We start from the raw sequence: 19,567 nt of genomic DNA, 5'->3' as shown, positions 1-19,567 counted from the left end.
TTATTTACTACTAAAGTTATATTATTATTTTGAGACCAAGTCTCCCACAGAACCTGGAACTTATCCATACTGATACAGAGAGATGGCTGACCAGCAAGCCCTCAGATCCTTTTGTCTCCACAAGGATTGCAAGCACAAACCACCATGCCTGGCTTTTTACATGGATGCTAGGGACCCGAACTCAGGTCCTCATGCCTGTTCAGCAGGCATTTTGTACATGGAATCATCTCCCCAGCCCTTTCTGCTTCTCCTGATTGAAAAAAAAAAAGATTAGTTATCTTATCTTCAAAGAAATTTTGGGATCAATTTCCACTTTCTGGAAAGTAGCCTCATATGTAAAGAGGAAGAGATGGGAAGCATTGGGTGATGCAGAGTAGGCTCAGAAGAAGCATTAAAAACAATTTCAGGTCTGGCAGTGGTGACGCATACCTTTAATCTCAGCACTCGGGAGGCACAGGCAGGTGGATCTCTGTAAGTTCGAAGCCAGCCTGATCTACAGAGCAAGTTCCAAGACTGGCTCCACAGCTATTGGGAAACCCTGTCTTGAAAAACCAAACCAAACCAAAAACAATTTTATGTTAGGCAGGTGCTCTTCTTTGGTGGTACCTAGTACACCAGTCTCATTACCTTATACATGCTGACTGGGTCATTTGCCTTCTGAGGTACTTCTCCCAGCTAAGAATGGGGTTCAAAGGCAGTTCTCACAGCATCTTTACTCACAGACAGAAGATCCAGGGCAAGCCTCTCAAGGGGTACCTGAGGCCCAGATGGAGAATTACCCACATGTCCAATCGGTTTAGATTCCAGCCTGAAAGAGGCTTAGGGCATGGTGCCTGGAAACGTTCACTTTTCGTACCTCTGGGGCAATCAGAGGCTAAGAAGAACCATCTGAGAAGAAGCCCAAGGTCAGTGCAGGGGACCAGGGAGACAGACGACATCAGTCAAAACAAAAGATGCTAGCCGGGAATTTAATGACCCCAGCAGCTGCGTTAGCCAAGTGACATATAACTCTAAACTGAGCGGGTCTGCACTATGAGGCCTTTGCTTTGCAGACCCAGTAGGGGCTCTGGGGAGGTCTCTATCGGTGCTGATGGGACTCAGAAAATGGAGCCTGGAGAGCCTGGGTCAGGCTAAAACCACTCCATACTGGAGTGAGAGAATTGCGTAGGTACACAGTGACGGGTTTGAAAGGAATCTCTGGGATAAGCCCTACTTTTTTTACAAATAGCCAATCTAACTCTGGGTTGTTGCAGGTGTGAGCTTATGAAAAATTATTGCTTTCTGGGGGAATCTCCATCGTCAACTAGGTGTTCAAGGTCACCATCAGTCATCGTGTGGCCTTTCCACGTGACCTGACAGGGATCAGAACACGTGCTGATGCTGTGACTCTCCATTTACCCGGCAATTCTGTGATTTAAAGCCACCCCACCCCCACTTGTGGGAGGGTCCTTGTACAGTCAGGGTGGGAATGAATTGTTCACAGATGAAAGAAGACAAGAACGTGGGCACAGCTGGCTAAGGAGCAATGCTGCCCTGGTGGCAGCTTCTCCTCTGCACTTGCTGGACTTGATGATAAGGCTACCGAATCCTTGCCTGTGGCTGTCTGGCTGTCATCTTGCCATGGGGGTAAGTGATCATTCTGACCTGATCTTATTTCTTCTAGAATTTTTTTTCCTTTCAAGTCATGTCTACATTTAAGATAAGAAATTCTTGAAGAACAAAAGTCAGATTCACATGGAAATGACAGGGGAGAGCACTGGGGAAATGGTGACTTCTGTCAACATCAGCAAAAGTGGCCTTGGGGACAGGCAGGGGTGTCCTTCTGCACTCTCCTACCTTAGAAGATGTAAACATGAGTGTGTCTTAGTGGGAACTGTGGAAATACTCGCTCTTGGGGTCAGAAGCTGTCTCTTTCAATAACTCACGTCTAGAGCAACACGGAAGGGATTTTGGGTGATAGGACGCACACCTGAGAAGAAAAGAGCGTTAAATAAAACATTTTTAGGGCTTCCATCTGTTTGGTGAAGCTCCTGGAGCTGGAAGACAGCTCAACTTAATATATGAGTAGCCATAAAAAGGAGTAAGACTCCCCTGCTTTTGAAAAATGCCTGCACCCCTCACTTTCGATGAATAAAGGGGCTGGCTGCCAGCTCTAGCTGGTGAGTCAAGGTGGATCTTTTAATTAAAAATTTATAATGTAATAATAATACTTAAACTCACATTGCGCCCTTCCCCCAGGAAGCTGAAATAATCTTCTAAATGTCAAATTATTCATCTTTTATAGCAGACCTGGTCAGGCCTATGGGAGCCAAAATATTTTAGTAAGTACTTTTAAAAAGTCCTTCATGAATGAATTTTTTCTTTTTCTCTTTGGCGTACTGCAAGGAAGTTAGACAAAGAAGGGTTATACATGCAGCCATAGCAAGCCGGGGTCATCCTGGGAACAATTCTTCTACGTTCTAATCAACCTTTGGGCTATGATTAGGGAACCAGGTAACAGAGACAGGGAGTCAGGAAGTACAAAGGGATTCCTGGGTGCACCCTGGACCTGCCTGGGCAGCTTTGAGAAATGCCCCGTGCTGTGGGGGTGCACCTCCTCCAAAGGGAAACAATCAAGCCGATGAAACTATGGGGGTACAGGGGTCACAAGAACTGGAGTTCCCTGGAATGATCCCCAGCTCTGTTTTTTGTTTTTGTTTTGTTTTTGAAGCTTGCCAGGTGATTCACAGCTCCAGAAAGCATAAGACTGAAAGTCAATGGGACGATGGCCCATCCACTCCCAGCTTGCTCGCTGGGCACAATCTCACTTAATGCTTGCACAAGCCTCTGACAAACTGACACTCTGAGCTCTAGAATGGTCTCCAAGGACCTCTGCTAAACACTGCAGATAATAAGCTCTCTTCCCTCACACAAAGCTTTACGCCACTCCATCCCCGAGTAAGGGGTTCTGGAGGCTTCTGAAGGAGAAAATCACCTGGGCGGTTTCTGGTTTTCTTTTCCTAAGAATACAGATTCCTTGACCCTGCTCCTAGCGCTTTGGTGAGGGAGGTATGACTAGGTATTTACAACAGGTTCTGCAGCAGGGATCCTTGGTCACACTTTTAAAGTCAGTGCCCTGTAGGAAAGGTCCTTACCAAGGATGCTGACAAGATGAGGCCTTCCTAAGGGGTGACCATTAATGGTCTGTCATCCCCTACGTCCAGAGGGAAGAAAGGAGCCCTAGCCAGGTAGGCTGAGTGAGTCCTGGAAAGCACAGAGCTGATCCCATCCCTGCCACTGTCTAGGGTTTCATGGAGAATCCAGCTCCTCTGAGCCTCTGCATTCTCATCCGGAAAACAGATAGTCAGAGGCGCCACGCTGGGCTACTGTACTCGAACACAGACTGCATCCAGCATAGCACTCAGTTACTGATGGACGCACCCTGCATCCAGCACCCACTGAAGAAGATACTGTGTGTTCAGCACACCGTGGCTCCAGGGCAGCACCTGGCCATTGACGAACACACTATGCTCTAACACAGCACCCGGTCTACATAGGACATGCCTCCTAGGAACAGTGCAGTCTCCCTGGGGCAAAGGAGCATGAAGGTATGGCACCAGAACAAGCCCGCGAGCCAGAGATGGGCAGAGTGCAGGAAGATGGGGGGGGCACTGCTGTCATTGTTCACCTTTGTCAACGTTCCCAAAGTGGGGGATCTGGAATTGGAAGCCCCTTTCACCACCCTACCGATAACCCAGAATCAATTGAACGCACACTGTTAACTGTGGAAAATCTATGAGACAGTGTGCGCTGAGGTGAGCCGAGGCCCAGAGGGAAGGCATGCTCTGTGTGAAAGACTACAGTTGGCTGGAGTCACCTCGCACATGAAACCCAAGCATTAGTCAAGGAATCCAGGGCATTCCTCTAAGAGCTGGGTGTGACTAGTCACTGGAATACCCAGGCCACCTGTGGAAGGCCCGTGGGGAGCCTCTGAGGCAGGTGGCTGCAGAAGACCTGCCCCTGTCTAACAAGAGTAGGAGGAAGCCCGAGTTGCCCGAACCCCCTGTCTTCTTTTCACAGCCCAGGGATGAGAGCTGCCTACTCAGAGATACAGATAACAACGAGCCCGCATACCCGAGGCAGCATCTCCACACACCTGCAGGGTGTGACTGCATGCCACCTGCTGTGTGGCATTTCCAGACTGAGGGCTCCCTGCCTTTGAAGGCACTGAAACAGGAATGAAGAGCCTGAGACAAAACACAGCATAGTTAAGAACACCAACTGCCCTCACAAAGGACCCAGGCTGGTTCCCCAGCGGGCAGGCCACACAGTGGCTCACAATCATTCATTTATAACTCAAATTCCAGGAGGTCTGACACTTTCTTCCCACCTCAGAGGGCACTGCGCACACACGATGCACAGACATACCAGACACACAGGCAGTCCCAACACAAAATACTTTTAAAAATTATTTTTTAATGCTTAAATACACATAAAATAATTTTTAAAAATTTCCCAGAATCACACATTTCCCACCAAGACAGTGGCCCTTGCATTTGAAACAGCGCTGAAGGTTATGCTTGGGGTTTGGGGCAGGAGGCTGTGGTGATGCTGAGGGCAATGGGTTCTGGGTAGGCAGTAGTTTGGGGTTGCATTTCCTGTGTGGTCAGCTGAGAACTGGCTGACCGACAGGAGAGGAATCCCTTCCTCTTAGGCGGCCTGAAACAAGGGGTGCTCCACAGAGGGACATGTAAGGTTCTTTCAGAGCACCATGCTGGGATGAAGAGGAGGGCCACTGTCCTCAGAAACCATCTGGGCACTTGCTAGGGAAGAAACATTGGAACAAGCTGTCTGCTAGAGCTGGGGACGCCAGGGAATGAGCATGCTTTTTTTCTTAATATGTATTTGTCAAAAACTGACATAAAATGTGATGACCAAGGAGGCTGGGGGCTGTTCTCGGAACCGCTCAAGGGAGGAAAGGAAAATCCATCCCATCTTGTCCCATTCCCACCCCCATCCCCCACCTCCTTTACTGAGGAGAATTTGCTGAGGAAGAACTCAAATACTAATTTCATAAAATTTTAATTTTCTCAGGTCTCTACTTCTTGAAGCAGCTACTCCAGACAGGGGCATTTAAAGGAGAAAATAAAGGTGTGCGCCCTATCACCTGTGTTGACTACTCCCAAACATGTTCTGAGGACACCCCAAAACCAAATGATGCTGTTTCTGCTACAGAGATCTGACTTTAAAAGCTTCATAAACACCCTTCCTAGTAGTGAGACTCCTGAGGGATTTCGGTGCTGTGCAGTGCAGGCTCACGGTCTAAGGCTTGCCAATGCAGGAACTAATTGGCTGCAATTGATTCTTTAGTTCTATGCTTAAAACACAAAGGCAGAAACTTCTGTCCAGCTGGAGTAACCAACGCATAAGGGCAAAGCGCGTCCTGTAGCCCAGCAGCAAAAGATGCTTAATCGAGAAAACATGTCCAGTAACACTGACGATTGACAGACTGGGCAAGACGGCTGAGTCTCCTCCCGTCCCCTGTCAGCATGGATAGGAACCAAAGTGGCTTTATTTTACTTCCTGGGATATTTTACACAGAGATGAGGTTAGTCTGGAACTTTCAGTCTTCCTGCCTCAGCCTAAGGCATGCACACCAATATGAGGGTCAGCCCAGAGCTGATTCTAGTCGTCTGTGTGTTCAGGTCTTGGCATTTGTGTTCAGCCTGTGTCTGTAAATCCAATTCGCACAAAGCTAATTTTATTTCACCCCTTCTTCACAGGAAAGGGTGTTACCCCCAGGAAAGTGTTCCCAGTTAGACCTTGCTAGGTGGATTTACCAAAGCAGAGGCCCAGCTGGTGGCTGGCATCCTGACCTCACATGTCTGCAATGCTCTGCCAACAAGGTGTACTCTCGGTCTCTGGCCAATTTCAGCATTTCCATGTAACCAGGTGCTTTCACCCAGGCTCCAGGTCCCGAAGGCTAGAGTGGCCCTTGCATGATGGCTCAGAGAAAAAAAATCCATGTTTTCCAAGTGGGAGATTCGGGTGCCGAGAAGAATCCACTCCCCGTAATGTCCGCTATGCAGACCTCCGCTGACACTGAGCTTCCCCGAGACAAGCAGTTTAGACTGGAATGCGAGGAAAGAGCTGGTGCCAGTGAGGGCGGAGAGTAAAGAGGTGGGAATCCGAGGGACCGCCCAAGAGGACTTCAGCTCAATTTGTTGTACAGCACATTGTGTCAACACTTCTGCAGAGCACCGCGCAGATGGTGGGTACCCGGAGTCAAGGGGACTGAATGGTTAAGAAATCCGCTTCTCAGCTCAGACATGCTGGTACACGTTTGTGCTTCCAGCACTTTTAGGATAGAGGCAGGAGGATCAGAAGTTCAAGGTTATCGTTGGCTACATAGCAAATTCCAGGCCAGCCTGGGATACAGGAGACCCTGTCAAACAAACAAACAAATGTTTGCTTCTCAGACAGAGCTGACAAGCAGGGTAAGGGACTCCGAAAGGCTGTTTCTCCACCACTTCTGTCTTGCTGGTTTTCAGCAGCACTGAAGGGATCCCTAATGGTCCCCATGATGTCATCATTACCTTTAGTTCTTGTACTTCCTCAGAAGCTGTGTGACCTTGAGCAAGTGAGTGAGCCTCCCTGAGTCTCAGCCACCCAAAGAGAAAATAAGAACATAAATTTCATCTCACAGGGTAGCTGTGCCTGCCAAAGAGTGAGGCTGACATAAATCCTCATTATCTCCATTACAAAACTTCTCAGCCTTCCAGCAAGGGCAGCAAATTAATTCAACAGCTCTTACTAACCACCCAGCATAAATGTGAAGCACTCAGCTATGGTTATTTACAAAGCAGGAAAAAAAATCTCCCTGGTGTAGACCCCACCCACCACCTTCCCTGGGAGCTGTGCAGAATAAAGGGTCAGGGCGGTAACTCACTGGTAGAGAGCTAACCTAGCATGCCCCAGACCCTGGGTTCAATCCCCGAGACCAAACAGTAAATAAAGAACACCAAAGACATCAACAATGACGTTTTCCACCACCACGGCACAACGGCCACCTCTGCATGCAAGCCTCCCAAAGATCAGGGGTGCCACCGCTAAGAGCAAACATGCCTAAGCTGGTGGGCTGTCCTTCCGAGCCTTCCCAAACACGGCTTACCACTCAACGCCATGACCAGAAGGCAGATCGGGACCACCATTTAGAGAGTCAAGGTCTTGTTTCAGGTGACAGGGTGGGACTACTGAGTCCGGGCACCGTGCCAGCACTTCCTGCTGTGCCTTCTCCTTATTGTCTTGGCACACAGGAGCCCCCAACCAAGGAGATGGCTCAACACCTGGCTTTACCCCCAGCACACAGGGCTAAAGAGAAAGCTCATTTTAAAGAGGTCAAACGGCTTCCATTTTGCCCCAAGAAGATGAAACAAGAGAAGGCCCTCATTTCTGGACCATTACTTGGGCCCTTGGTTCTCCTTCACTTTGCCATCTTACAGTCCTGGGTATGAGGCATCTCAGGCCATGGTCTCCAGCAGGGTATACAGACATAAGCCAAATAAACTTCTAGCTCCGTGGAATTTTTCAGAGACCACAGCTCTCACATGGAATCCATGCAAGAGGGAATGGTGAATTTATTAGCGAGTACTTTAAGGGCAAGAGACTGGTCTTGCTCATCCTTTGTAATTTCCATATAAAAAACGCATAATGAACGGTGCTTGTCAGATTAAATCAGCTTAGAAGTTTCATAAAGCAGGGCTGGAGAGATGACTGCTCCTGCAGAGGACCTGAGTTCAGTTCCCCACACCCATGCTGTCTTGTTGGCCTGTACCTCCAGCTCTGGGGGCTCCACGGCAGCTGCCCTCACACGCACATCCTCATCCACAGACACACACGCACGCATGCGCACACGGGATCTTTTTAAAGTTTCATTAAGGAAGAACACATTATTAAATCACAGTGATCCTTTAGAAATAAAAACTTCCTCCCAAAAGCAACTTCAATAACGAAGAGAAAGGAAAGCCGGCTCCTAATGGGCTCACACATTAGCAGAGCAGCGGCAGAGCAGGCCCGCGCCCCCTGGAGGTTAGAGGTTTGCATTAATTTCTGATCCACGCCTATTCCAACGTCAGCCGCGCCAGTCCTGTGAGACTCATAATCAATCTCTTAGCACTCTAATTAATTACACAATTCATTTTGCATAACTCTAAACATTGTCTACAGAGCAAAGTAAAGCAAGTAAAATGAAACAAACCAAACCAAAATAAACCAAAAAAGCACGATGACCCAGCCAGTGGATTTAGGCTAGCTGCCAGACACCAGCATCAGGCAATAGACCCCAGGGTCACTGCTAGCAAGGGCTGTCCGCTGTGTCAACCTGCTCTCGCGGTCATAGCGCCCTAGGAACAAATCACGCCAAATGCTGGTCTTAAACGTAGTAGTTGATTTGACTCTGAGTCGCATCCCACCCTCTATGTCACCAGCATCGGCGCGAAAATGCTCACTACCCTCGTCACTGGGAAACACGGGAGTGAGTGCTGACCTGGCAGTCTGATCACAAAGTGCCCATGTGACCCGAGCGTCCTCTCGCCCCAGCCGTAACAGTGACAAACTGGTTGGCATGGCAAGTGACAGAGAAAGAGGACGATGTGAACTCATCCCATAGACTAGACCAGCCCTGGGACCCATGCCTCCAGTGTATCCACGGCCCTCATCCCTGAGAGTCACATCCCTGGCTCCCACAGAGGGGCAGGCCCTTTACCTTCTTGTATGCAGACGGGTCTGTCGCTCGGGACCCAGCCTAGGGTCCCATTAAAATATTTCATACACAGTCTCTTGGTAGAGCCCTTCAGTTTGAATCCGTCTTGGCAGTGAAACCGGGTTACAGAACTTTCAAAGAAAACTCCTCCACTGGGGGTCCGGAAGCCATTCTCTGGAACGCCGGGATCAGCACACACGTTGAGGTCATCGAGCCCTACATTGACACAAAGAGAGAGAAAGTGCCTTGAATACTTCTCTAAGAACTGTATTCCTGCACCTTGTGCTACTCCAATTGTATGAACGAAACTAAGAGCCTACAGGTGTTGGCTTGCTTTCACTGCTTATGAGAGGCCAAGAATGAGGAAGGTGCAGCTCCTGCCAGGATAATGTCCCAAATGTGCCCTCAAGGGGTGGCATGGAAATGGCCAACCTCTGAACAGACATCTACTGTTTTGTTTTTTCCTATAACGTAAGGAAAGCCAACCCACAAATCTTCACTGAGCAGGTATCAGGAAGTAGCATGCACAACTCCACGGAGATGGGGTTGGTGTGTCCATCTTCAATTCTCGTACAGCACGCTGGTATGACTTCTCAGATTCAGAGGGCAGGGCACAACCCTGGGGTCCCCTGCTTTCAGCTGCGTACTGGATGCTGGACTCCTGAGGCAGCCACTCCTCTTTAGTACCCTGTATTGCTAAAGGTCCTCAGCTGTTGGTGACATCCCTCACCCCGGGTGCTTTTGTGAGACACATACTCCCTCCTCACTGGCCCGCAGGGTCACTGTGCTAAAAGCCTCTCAGCACGAGAGGCACAATGGTGTCAGCACGTCCAAAACTCACTGTCAGGGCTCCCTCTGTAGAGACGATGAGGAACGGTGGAGGCAGTGGTGGGGACAGCACCCACACTTCTGCTCCTTAGGTATGACCAAGTGTGACATCACACCAAAGCAACAAGATACCATCCAGGTACCAATCAATAGTACTGTCCAGGGGAGGGCTACTGGAAAGTTGCCACATTGTTGCTTCAAGTTTGCATGTTTAGGGAAAGTACTTCAGGTCCTCGGGTGCTTCCGATGCAAAGAAAGTCACGATTTCCTTCTGTCTGGAAGGATGTACACTTCTGCGGTGGGTCCCTTGAAAAGGTCATTCTGACAGAGTCAGAATGGGGTACATGTGTGTCCGTGGGAGCCACAGAAGGGCATACGGGTGGGGAAGCTTCTAGAAGACCTCCAGCTGAGTCCTTAGGAGAGTGGACATACCAGCCAGAAAGGGAGGTGAGCATCAAGGGTACATGATGGAGGAACGTCATTGGTTAAATTAAAAGAAACTGCTTGGCTCTCATTGGTTAGGAGATAGGTGGGAGGAGTAAACAGAACAAAACGCTGGGAAGAAGAGGAAGTGAGGTCAGACTCCGCAGCTCTCCTCTCCGGAGCAGACGCTTCAGAGAGACGACATGCTCCCAGCTCCTGGGCAGACACACGCGATGAAGCTCTGAACTAGAATCTTCCCGGTAAGACCGGTGCTCACAGATTGTTAGAGATGGGTTGATTGGGATATCAGAATTAGCCAGTAAGGGCTAGAGCTAAGGGCCAAGCAGTGATTAAAAGAATACAGTGTCTGTGTAATTATTTCGGGGCATAAGCTAGCCGGACAGGCGGCTGGGGTGTTGGGGACGCAGCCCCACCGCTCATATTACTACAGGTACAGGTCAGAACCTCCATGGCTAAAGACAGATGACACCGAGACCACTACCTGGACACCAGAAGGGACGGGATGAAACTCGTCTGCTGATCTTTAAAGAGGGAAAAGTGGTAGTCAGCATGGGCTTCTCTCTCAGGAGGTCCAGTGTGAATAGAACATGGGGCAGTAGCTGCCCTTGTAAGAGGGATAAGGCAGAGTTTTTAACCATTGTTGAATTAAAATGTTAAGATAAAGCCAGCCACAGTAGCTCGAGACTGTAATCCCAGCACTCTAGAGGCTAAGCAGGGATTGCTGTGAGCATGAGGCCAGCCTGAGTTACACAGGGAGTTCCTGGTCAGGCTGAGATATGCAGTAAGAGGCTTCCCTTACTAATTTTTTTTAAACGACAGAGAACTAAGAATCTTCACACAACAAGGAAACAAAATTGGAGAATAGAAAGCTGTAGCTGAGGTAAGTGAGAGGCACACTCCAGTAAGCTGCTGCTACCCAGCTATGGGCAGGGAGGAGACCTAAACCCAGGGAGCAAAGGATATTTATCTTCCACTGAAATAGAAAGGAGGCACTGTCACACCCTTTAATGAAGGAAGGACATTTCCCATAAGGCAAGCCTTAGAACATACACAGGAGGTCTCTCTTCCCATTAGGGTAGCCTGGGCTCACTCCTCAAGGTTTTCCTCACTGTGACCAGAACTGCTAGTCTACTACTGTGTCCTTGTCTAGTCTATGAAAGCCTACACAGGAGACTCAAGAGACTCAACCTTCCTCATTTCCTCTGCATCCAACATTGTGTGCTATACGTGGTGACCATTTCCACCACAAGCATGTTAGTGAAAGATGATTGGCTGAGTGGTTGTACAGATGGATGGTTAGATGTGTGTGGGGGGGCAAATGGAAAAATGGATACATGAATAAGTCTGATGGATAGGTCAACAAACAGATGGGTAGGGTAGATGTGTGAATGGACGGATGGGTGGATGGGTGGATGGATGGATGGGTGGGTGGGTGGATGGGTGGATGGATGGGTGGGTGGGTGGGTGTGTGGGTGGGTGGGTGGATGGATAGATGGGTGGGTGGGTGGATGGATGGATGGATGGGTGGATGGCTAGGTGTATAGATGGATAAATATATAAGTGGATGATAAGGACAGATGAATGAATGTGTGGATGGGTAAAGGGTGGTGTGTGCTTATATGAATGGGTGGATAGAACTTTGTGCCAACTATTCTGCTAGACCCACCACCAAGCAGTACTACCCATGGCCAGAAGCTGATGCATGTCACAGACAAAGCTGTGACATCCTATCCTGCATCACATTCTCTCTCTTTCCTGTAGACTATGAACCCTAATCTTCTTCTTTTCTTCCCCCCTCTTTGGGAAACATGGCCTTGCTGTGTAGCTCTAGCTGGCTTAGAACTCACAATGCAGACCAAGCTGACCTCAATCTCAAAGAAATTTTTTTGCCTCTGCCTTCTGAGTGGTGGGATTAAAGGTTCAAGTGTGCCACCATGGCCAGTTCCCTGGATGTTTCCTAAACTCCTAAGTTTTCTACAATTCCAATGTCTTATGTTTCTTCTTCAATACGGGGACAGGGCAGGCCCATGCTGTCTTTGCCTGGGGCATCTGTGCTCCCCTAATACATGATTTTTAGTCTGTCACCCTGCTACCAAACATCAGCACTGCTGACTCTGGAGTTCCTCCTGCTGGCCACACCCTGACTTTGGCCACAAGGCTGTTCTCCTTCACAGAAGAAGGTGAGACCAGTCAAGGGAGGGCTGAAGACCCATCAGACAGAACGACCTAATCTATCAGGAAAGTCACTGGGCTAATAAAAAAATGATGAGCGCTTCATGAAAATTACAATGGGCAGGCGAGGGACGTTCCTCACGAGCCAGAGTCTTTCTGATTCCTTCTCGGTAAAGCGTAAGCCCCGGCAGCTCCCTGCTTCCACTGAACCACAGCTAACACGGTCGAGTTCCTAAGCCTGGTGCAGGGCTAAACATCTGCAGTGCTGCTGGCCAAGGATCCAGCCACTGGCACAGAAGGGCAGTGAAAAGAGCCATCAGAAGACAGGATAGTTCAAGAAGAAAATATTCTTCATTTGGACAACTAATCCCACTGAGCAAGATAGTAATTTCCTAGGCCTGCTAGATCTCAGAGTCTTTGTTTTAAATTATCCCTTGGTGGATCAATTCCCAGCCCAGGTCGTTTTTTTTCCGGCAGAACCCTCTCTTAGTGTCCTTCCATAATGATGATGATCAGCCCCGTCTGATAACAGACCCATTAAAGAGTGGGCTGATGTAGGTATTAGGAGGTGTGGAAAATAACATGTGTCCAGGCCCACTCAAATCATCTCTCAAGAATCTGCTTTCTTAAAACCTCAACATACTTCCTTCCCATCCGTCAAATTCTGCTAATGCTCTGGAACTAAGTGGTCACAGCCTGGAGGGAAGAGTGAGCTCCCAGAATGGTTTCTGACATGTTTACTCCTGGGAGGAGCTGGAGGAGGAGGGGGAGTGCTCCATTTCAAACAGTCCTTAGCAACAGCCTCCCCTGGATGTTCCTGCGATGTAGTCAATCTAGAGTACAACATATGAAGGCAAGACACACTTAGGCGAGACCCTGACGAGGATACAGGTACCCAGATATTAGTCCCTGAGTACAGGGACTGCTGTGTCATTCTTCTGGGTGGGATCAACCTGAGACTCTGGAGACCAAGCAGAATGGCTTACCCTCTCAGTGTGAGGTGGCCTCTTTCTGTGTTACAGGCCTGGACAGAGCAAAGAGAGGAACAGGAAAGCATTTGTCCTCCATAGCTGCTAGTCTTCGAGCTGGAACACTGGTCCTCTGCTTTCGGATCAGGACTTAGCTCAGGACTTTCACCCCTGGCTCTCCTGGGTCTCAAACCTTTGCACTGTTTGACTAGAACTGAGCCACTGATTCTCCTGGGTCTCTAGGAGACACAGATGATGGATGGGTGGGTGGATGAATGGATGGATGGATTGCTGGGTGGGTAGATGAATGGACGGGTGGTTTATATACAGATTAATGTTTTCTATTGGTTGTTTTTCTGTAGAACTCAGACTCATACAAGCGTTCAAAGTGCTTAGGCACTTCAACTTGTGCATAACAGAGAAGCCAACTACTCTGCTTCCAGAAGTCACTTCTCTCAAGATTCTTGAGTTTACATATATAGTTGACTCACTGAATAGGGCTAATGCCTTATCCCTGTGGTCTGGACAACTCAGCTGGACATCCCTAGCCTGAGGACCCCGCCCTAGCCTGCAGTCCCCTCTGATGGCTACAGGACTGGTTGCTCTGAGTCTGCATATCCTCCACCTTGGGTATCATCATTATCATCTCTGGTGCTATGTTTCCTCTTGTGAACCCAGATCAAGTCAAAGACATAGTTGTAATTTTAGACTCTGGTCCCAGTAGAAGTCAGGACTCCTTATTTTTATTTTCTCTGAACCCAAATCCACCTGTGTTACAGAGATTGAGAGTGCCCTTATCTTTCCATACAAAGAAATGCATCAGGCCCTCCGTCTCCTGATGAGGTCTTGACACTTCTGGCTTGGTTACTTCTGAGACTGCAGAAACCTGGCTGCCAGTTCTACTGTGAACAACATAAGAAGCCTTTGAAAGGGATCATAAAAACGAAAGAGGTGTGAAAAGCAATCTTTTGGGCTATTACACATGAAAAGTCATATTCTAGGAAGGAAGAGTGTATCAAATGTAGCCAAATCAATTTAGAGCCAGGGCTGGGTTCCCATTTCTTTGTAAACTGCTCTATGGGTCTATAGGGGAAGAAACAGGATATAGACACAAAAATTGATTTTGTATGCATTTCTTTGGTGAGAGGGGGCTGGGCAAGTGAGAAGGAGCCATCCATGCAAGTGTTTAAACAGATATTTTTGCAGGTCTTTAGTAAAATTAAGAGCAAAATTAGTCCCACCCAGAGCATTTCAAGTCACCTGCAAGGTCACTGAGCTGACTCTGAGGGGAAGGGACTGGTGCAGTCACCCTAGTGGCTTAGATGGAACTCAAACCCGAGGCTGCTGACCTGATCCAGTCCAGTCCTCCTGACCCTGAGTGCCACCTATGCTTGGCTTCTCATCAAATGTTTGTTGGCAAATGACTCAAATCTTTGTGACAAACTCAACTCCTAAACGTCTGCAAATCCTGCATATTAAAACAGCGCTGGGCAAGGAGCAACACTGGGCTATGATGACCGGGTACCGCAGAACCCCCATGGTTCCCCCAAAGCCGACCCTTATCACAGCACCTCTATTTTAGGCAGGGAAGTTGGCTGGTCACCTAAGACATCTAAGAATCCAGAAAGTGAGTCATCAGAAATCTCCCAGCTGTAGCAGGGGTTCCTGATCTACTTTTGATGATGAAGATCTCTCTGGGGAGAGAAGAGTCTAGTCCTGCATGAGATGGGGGAAGTCCCTTCGACTGAGCTGCATCTTACCATCAAGAATCAGAGAGCTTTTGCAGGGGTCCTCGAGTACCCAAGCTCTTCCCTCCACATCTTCCCATAGGTGAACGTTTGCCTTTCCCTCAGTACCAAACGCCTTTTAATTGGTAGCAACACATGGACAAAGATGCTTATGATCAATCTCAACAATAAACTGTCTCTGTGCTTCGAGAGAAAATTACACCAGAATGGGCATCCTGTGCCCCATGTAGAAAAATCTTTGAAAGGCCTTTTGGTGTTCAAAGATCTGCAAGTTTATTTATGCGCTAAAATGAAACCACGCTGCTGTCCTGGGACCCCCGCACTAGGGTTGCGCACACCCCTCCCCTCACACCACACCCTCGGCTTCCCCTGCCTCAAAACTCCCACACTCTCAGAACAACTTCGACTTATTTTTCTGAATGAACAAAGGTATTGACACCCTGTCTTACCCAGGATAAGATCAATGTCCAGAAACCACTTGAGCTGGTATGTGTCTACACCACGGGATCCACAATGAAGGAAGTGAGAGAGGCAGCTCTGAGGAGATTACATTTAGCTACAGCCACAAAGCACGTGAGGCCGAATCTCTCATGCCAGTGCTTAAAAATGCAAACGCTCCTGGGCAGGGTGGCAGGCGGCTAAGACAGGCGAGCACGTGGCATGCCCCATTTCTATCCACCCTGCAATGGATGATACAGCACAGCTGTCCCTGCCCTGGCCTCCCCGCCAGCCCACTACAGCTCTTGGCTGCACTTGAATGAGTTCACACACACAGGGTTGGAGGGAACCCCTGAGTCAGACTCCAGAGAAGCTCTCCATGACCAGAAAGTCTGTCCTGACCCCAGACCAGACTCACACATCTGGGGGACTGCCTTCCCTAGGGTCAGGCATGTCCGAATCTGAATCCATTCTGTTAAGGAGCGGGGACCAAGTCAGTCTATTACAGAGACCTGGGGAGACCTCACTAAGAAGAGGGGGAGTCCCCAGGAGCAGCTTCTGACAGACAGGGCAGGAGACCCCACATGCTTAGCATGACAAGGAAAATCACTGGGAAGTTGTGACTTGCTTTATAAAGAGTCTTGGGACACATTTCCATGATAAGATTATTAAACACTTCTTGGCCTCTTGTGTTCTGGGACAATTTCCTCATCTGCCAAAATTTCAGATTTGTTTTTAAAAAGAAAACGGAAGAAGAGGGAAAGCCATTCTTTAAAAAGAGACACAAGGAAGGAAAAGTTACAATCTGTTTGTATTTATTCTGTCGATACACAGTGCTGGGTTGAGGAGAAGTGGGTACTTAGGGGCAGTCATTCCACCAACTACAGGAAAGAGGAGATTGGGTGTGGTTTCTCTTCCTCTCTCTTTTTCTCCTGTTTCTATTTTGTTTAATTTTCTTCTTTTGTAGGGGTGCAGGGGCAGTGGTAGGGTCTATGTATACAATGCTGGTGATCTTTACTGGGCAAGGAGGTCTAGCACGGAGATGCACCCCAGGCTCATTTTTACTTGTTATTTGACACAAGATTCCACTGAGTGACCCAGGTTGACCTTAAACTACTTGGCAGCCCAGGCAGGTCTTGAATATGTGATCCTCCTGCCTCAGTTTCCCCGAAAGAGATCAGAGACCTTCATTAACCAGGCTGGACTACAACCAGCACTCTTCAGGAAAAAAGTAAAACCCTGGACAGGAGAGGATGGAGTTCCTCCCACCTGGGAGTGAAGACAGCTTCTGGGTGGCTTTTCACCGCATCTGGGCAAGCATGCTTTTTTCTGCGATGCCGTCTGATTGCTTTCAGAGAGCGCTGCGAGAAAGGTTAAAAAAGCAGAGTTCCCGATGTCACAGCTACAGTGGGATAATGACAATGTCTACCTGAAATGTGGCAGCTGGTGCATACGGGGAAAGGTTGGAGGGTGAGAATACATGCTTTGAACCCTAGCTCTGCTGGTTTTCTAGCTGTGTAATCATGGGTAAGTTTCTTAACCTCTCTGTGCCTTTAGTTTCTTTCTATACAAAGGATGTATTGTAAGCAAAGTCTCTACTTCCCCACCATTGCGAACTTTAGTGAGATATAAATGCCTGTAAAGCACTGAGGGGCAGATGACACAGTCACAGTACAAGATGCCATGTTGTTGTTAATACTCAGGAAATTCCTAAAGAACACACGGCTTACTACAGAGGAGATGGTGCCTCTCTTCCTACAATCACCTCGAGATACTCAAGCCTACCCTTTCTCTTTTTTTGTTTTTTTTTGTTTTGGTTGTTCGCCTTGTTTTTCGAGACAGGGTTTCTCTGTGTAGCTATGGAGCCTGTCCTGGAACTAGCTCTTGTAGGCTAGACTCAAACTCACAGAGATCCGCCTGCCTCTGCCTCCCTGAGTGCTGGGATTAAAGGCGTGCGCCACCACCGCCTGGCAGTTTCTTTTTGTTTGTGTCTTTGTCTTTTGCCCACCCTGGTCTTAACTGACCCTGGTGAACATGACTGTTGCACTTGAACGACAGAAGTTTATAAATCGAGTCCTTCCATTGGCCAAAGTATTAGGCTATGGAAAATTTCAAGGCGAACACAGACCTCCTGTGAACTGAACTCTGGGTTTTTTTCAGAGCACAGCTTGGGAGCGAATGCTAGGCCAGCAGCATTCAGTGTACAGAGTGCCGTGGTGTTTTTTGCAAACAGTAACCAGGTCCCATGGAAGATGGCCAGTGGTCCCCCTAGGGTAAACAGTCAGCCTCAAAAACAACTCCTGATTTGGGCACAAGACACGAAGGAGGCAGACAGAATCCCAAACCAAATGCGTACACAAGCACCAAGAAGCGAGGATGCAACCAGCAAGAGCTTGGAGCGGAAGGACAGAGGGACTGGGGACAGAGTTTCCAATGGGAGATAACACAGTGACTACATTTCAGTGACAAAGAAACTCAAGCTTCAACAAAGGAGATGGGAGGTTCCTTCACTCGTTTTTCTGCATGTGAACCTGGCTCAGTCATGGTCATCCCACAATTCAGGGTGCCTTCAATTACATACTTAAAGAGGACGGTTGTAAAGTGGGGGTTTGCTGCCATTTATTGGTCTAAACAAGATTTCTTTCTTTCTTTTTTTCTGAAAAAGCAGTACCCCTTGGGAAGCCTTTCAAGGGAACTGGAGAAACCCTGGCTAGTAACAACAGCAAGATTTCTGCCACCCTGGGAGCATGATGTGGTTATTTGTCTTAGTAGACTCTCGTTAAGCAGACGACACTTAAACCTGGTTTTCTGAAGGCAACAGTGAGTATTAGGACGGAAGATGCATCTTCGCGGGTTGAAAGCTCAACATCTGGATTGCATTTCTCAGACACTACACGCAATGCCCCACACGTGAGCGCGTGTGCTGACTATCTGGATGCTAGTCAAGTTAGGGAGCATTTCCCCCGAAACAGTGGGGAGGTTTGACTGCTTCAAGAAATACCCGGAGATGAATAGAAAGTCTGCTATGTCTGAGCAAGTGTAAACATCGCAAAAATAAGTCTTAATGGCATAATTTAGACTTGATTAAAATGGATAAAGACCACAGATGTGGGTGTCAGAACCGTCCCCGTTTGATGCCAGAACTGATATTTTCCCCCTCTTGATTTAATTCGCTTTGATTACCCAATTATTCCTAAGTCTTTTCACTCAGTTTCGGTTCCAATAAAACCGATCACAAAGCTAACTCATAATGTGATTTTCCCTGCAGTCTCCTGATAGCGCTCCGTGAGAGCTCAGCCAGCGATGCAACAGAGTCATCCCAGACTGTGCGATCCCAGCACGAAACAGCAACATCCACCTGCATCCAAAGCGAGCACTGAGTACCAGTGGCCAGGACAGTAAGGAGTTCTGTCTGGGGGAGATGGCAGGGACATTTTGTAGTTCATAGAAATCATGGAATCAGTTGTGTAGCCATCTGAATAACACACAATAGAGTTTTAGAGAATGGGTTGCTATGGTTAAAGATGTATCTTTTTTATTTCCTAAATAAAAGCTTACTTAGAAAAATGCAGCTTGCCTGTCTAGCTAGCTCTTGACCTTGTATGTGTGACTTGGTAATTCTTAGCTATAATATTTTATTGAAAATGGTTTCTTGCGTTCATTCTGTTTCTCAACACCTCTTCCTCGTCCTTAGAGACAAGGTCTCACGTAGCTTTAAACCTCCTATGCAGCTCAGGATGACCTTGAACTTCTGACCCTCTAGTCTCTGTCTCCCAAGTGCTAGGATGATAGGTATGTACTACTAAGCCTGATTTATGAGGTCCTGGGGATCATATCGCACCTCCTGTGTGCTAACTAAGCACTCTATCAGAGGCCCACAGCCTTCTAGTCTCTTCCAGATAGGAAAATGTAATAATCTCCAGAATAAAAGTGATCAGACAAGTGGGTTCTCAACCCCTGGGTCGTGACCCCTTGGGGAACAGTCAAACAACCCTTTCACAGGGGTTCACCTAAGACTAGCAGAAAACACAGATATTTACATTATGATCATAACAGTAGCAAAATTACAATTATGACATAGCAACAAAAATAATTGTGGGCTTGGGGCAGGTCACCACAACATGAAGAACTATAGTAAAGGTTTGCAGAATTAGAAAGGTTGAGAACCACTGGCTTAGACTGACATAGCACAGAACATAATTCATAAGAAGTAAAAAACAAAAAAGAAA

At 47.9% G+C, this 19,567-nt stretch overlaps 1 protein-coding gene across 4 annotated transcripts in view; it reads right to left on the bottom strand.

Annotated features, from left to right (window-relative positions):
- Susd4 (sushi domain containing 4) overlaps window positions 1-19,567 on the bottom strand; it is a 130,283-nt gene that overhangs the window by 54,077 nt on the left and 56,639 nt on the right. For all 4 annotated transcript variants that reach the window (XM_075989368.1, XM_075989366.1, XM_075989367.1 and 1 more), the window contains exon 3: window positions 8,744-8,956. In XM_075989368.1, the coding sequence (XP_075845483.1) occupies window positions 8,744-8,956 (213 nt within the window). The remainder of the gene's footprint in view (window positions 1-8,743; window positions 8,957-19,567) is intronic.

This window comes from Microtus pennsylvanicus, chromosome 10 (genome assembly GCF_037038515.1).
Source record: "Microtus pennsylvanicus isolate mMicPen1 chromosome 10, mMicPen1.hap1, whole genome shotgun sequence".
NCBI classification, from domain to species: Eukaryota; Metazoa; Chordata; class Mammalia; order Rodentia; family Cricetidae; genus Microtus; species Microtus pennsylvanicus.
Note: the sequence above shows the minus strand (reverse complement) of the source record. Positions and strands in the feature narration are given on the sequence as shown.